The sequence below is a fragment of the Sabethes cyaneus genome, chromosome 3, assembly GCF_943734655.1.
Source record: "Sabethes cyaneus chromosome 3, idSabCyanKW18_F2, whole genome shotgun sequence".
NCBI classification, from domain to species: domain Eukaryota; kingdom Metazoa; phylum Arthropoda; class Insecta; order Diptera; family Culicidae; genus Sabethes; species Sabethes cyaneus.
In genome coordinates, this window is record NC_071355.1 from 174,852,810 (window position 1) to 174,853,501 (window position 692).

General features: G+C 48.3%; 1 protein-coding gene across 1 annotated transcript; it reads left to right on the forward strand.

The window, feature by feature from the left end:
- The first annotated feature begins 371 nt into the window (after positions 1-371).
- On the forward strand, positions 372-692 carry LOC128742741 (flexible cuticle protein 12-like). Its single transcript, XM_053839190.1, has one exon. It carries the CDS (start codon positions 381-383, stop codon positions 690-692), a length of 312 nt encoding a protein of 103 aa, XP_053695165.1. The 5' UTR covers positions 372-380.

The window sequence follows — 692 nt, forward strand, 5'->3', positions numbered from 1 at the left end:
AGCATGTTATTTAACTGGGTTATTGATTATGCAGGCTAAAATGACCACCTTTCACCTTAAGTAATGTTGGCTCCATCCCAGTCGAGGCCGGTGAGATTTCTGTAGCGAAAATCCTCTGGATCAAGCTTTTTATCATATGAGGAAGTCAAACAGGTGGTGCCGGTTTGTTGACAACCAAAACCAGAATGCAGTACCTTTTTAAAATGACAGATTCAGAATCTAGCTTTTTTTGCTAAATGGTGCAAACATGCACAGCGTCGATTGCATTCGTGGTATAAAAGAGCATCCCGTCAGCTAGCCACTCATCACTCAGTCAACTGCCAGCAAGCACCAGAAGTCAAGCTAGTCATCCTAGTTCCGTTCAAATCAAATCAACCAAAATGAAACTCCTGATTGTTTTCACTGCCATCGTTGCCGTCGCCCTGGCCGCCCCCGCCGATGATGGTGCCGCCACTGTCGTCAAGTTCGAAAATGACCAGAAGGTCGACGGATACAACGTAGCCTACGAAACCAGCAACGGAATCTCCGGAGCCGAACAGGCCCAGCTGAAAACCTTCGCTGACGACGTTGCTGCCATCGTTGTTAAGGGACAATACTCCTATACCGGTGCCGACGGAGTGGTTTACTCCCTTAACTACGTTGCCGATGAGAATGGATTCCAGCCGGAAGGTGCCCATTTGCCGCGTGTCTAG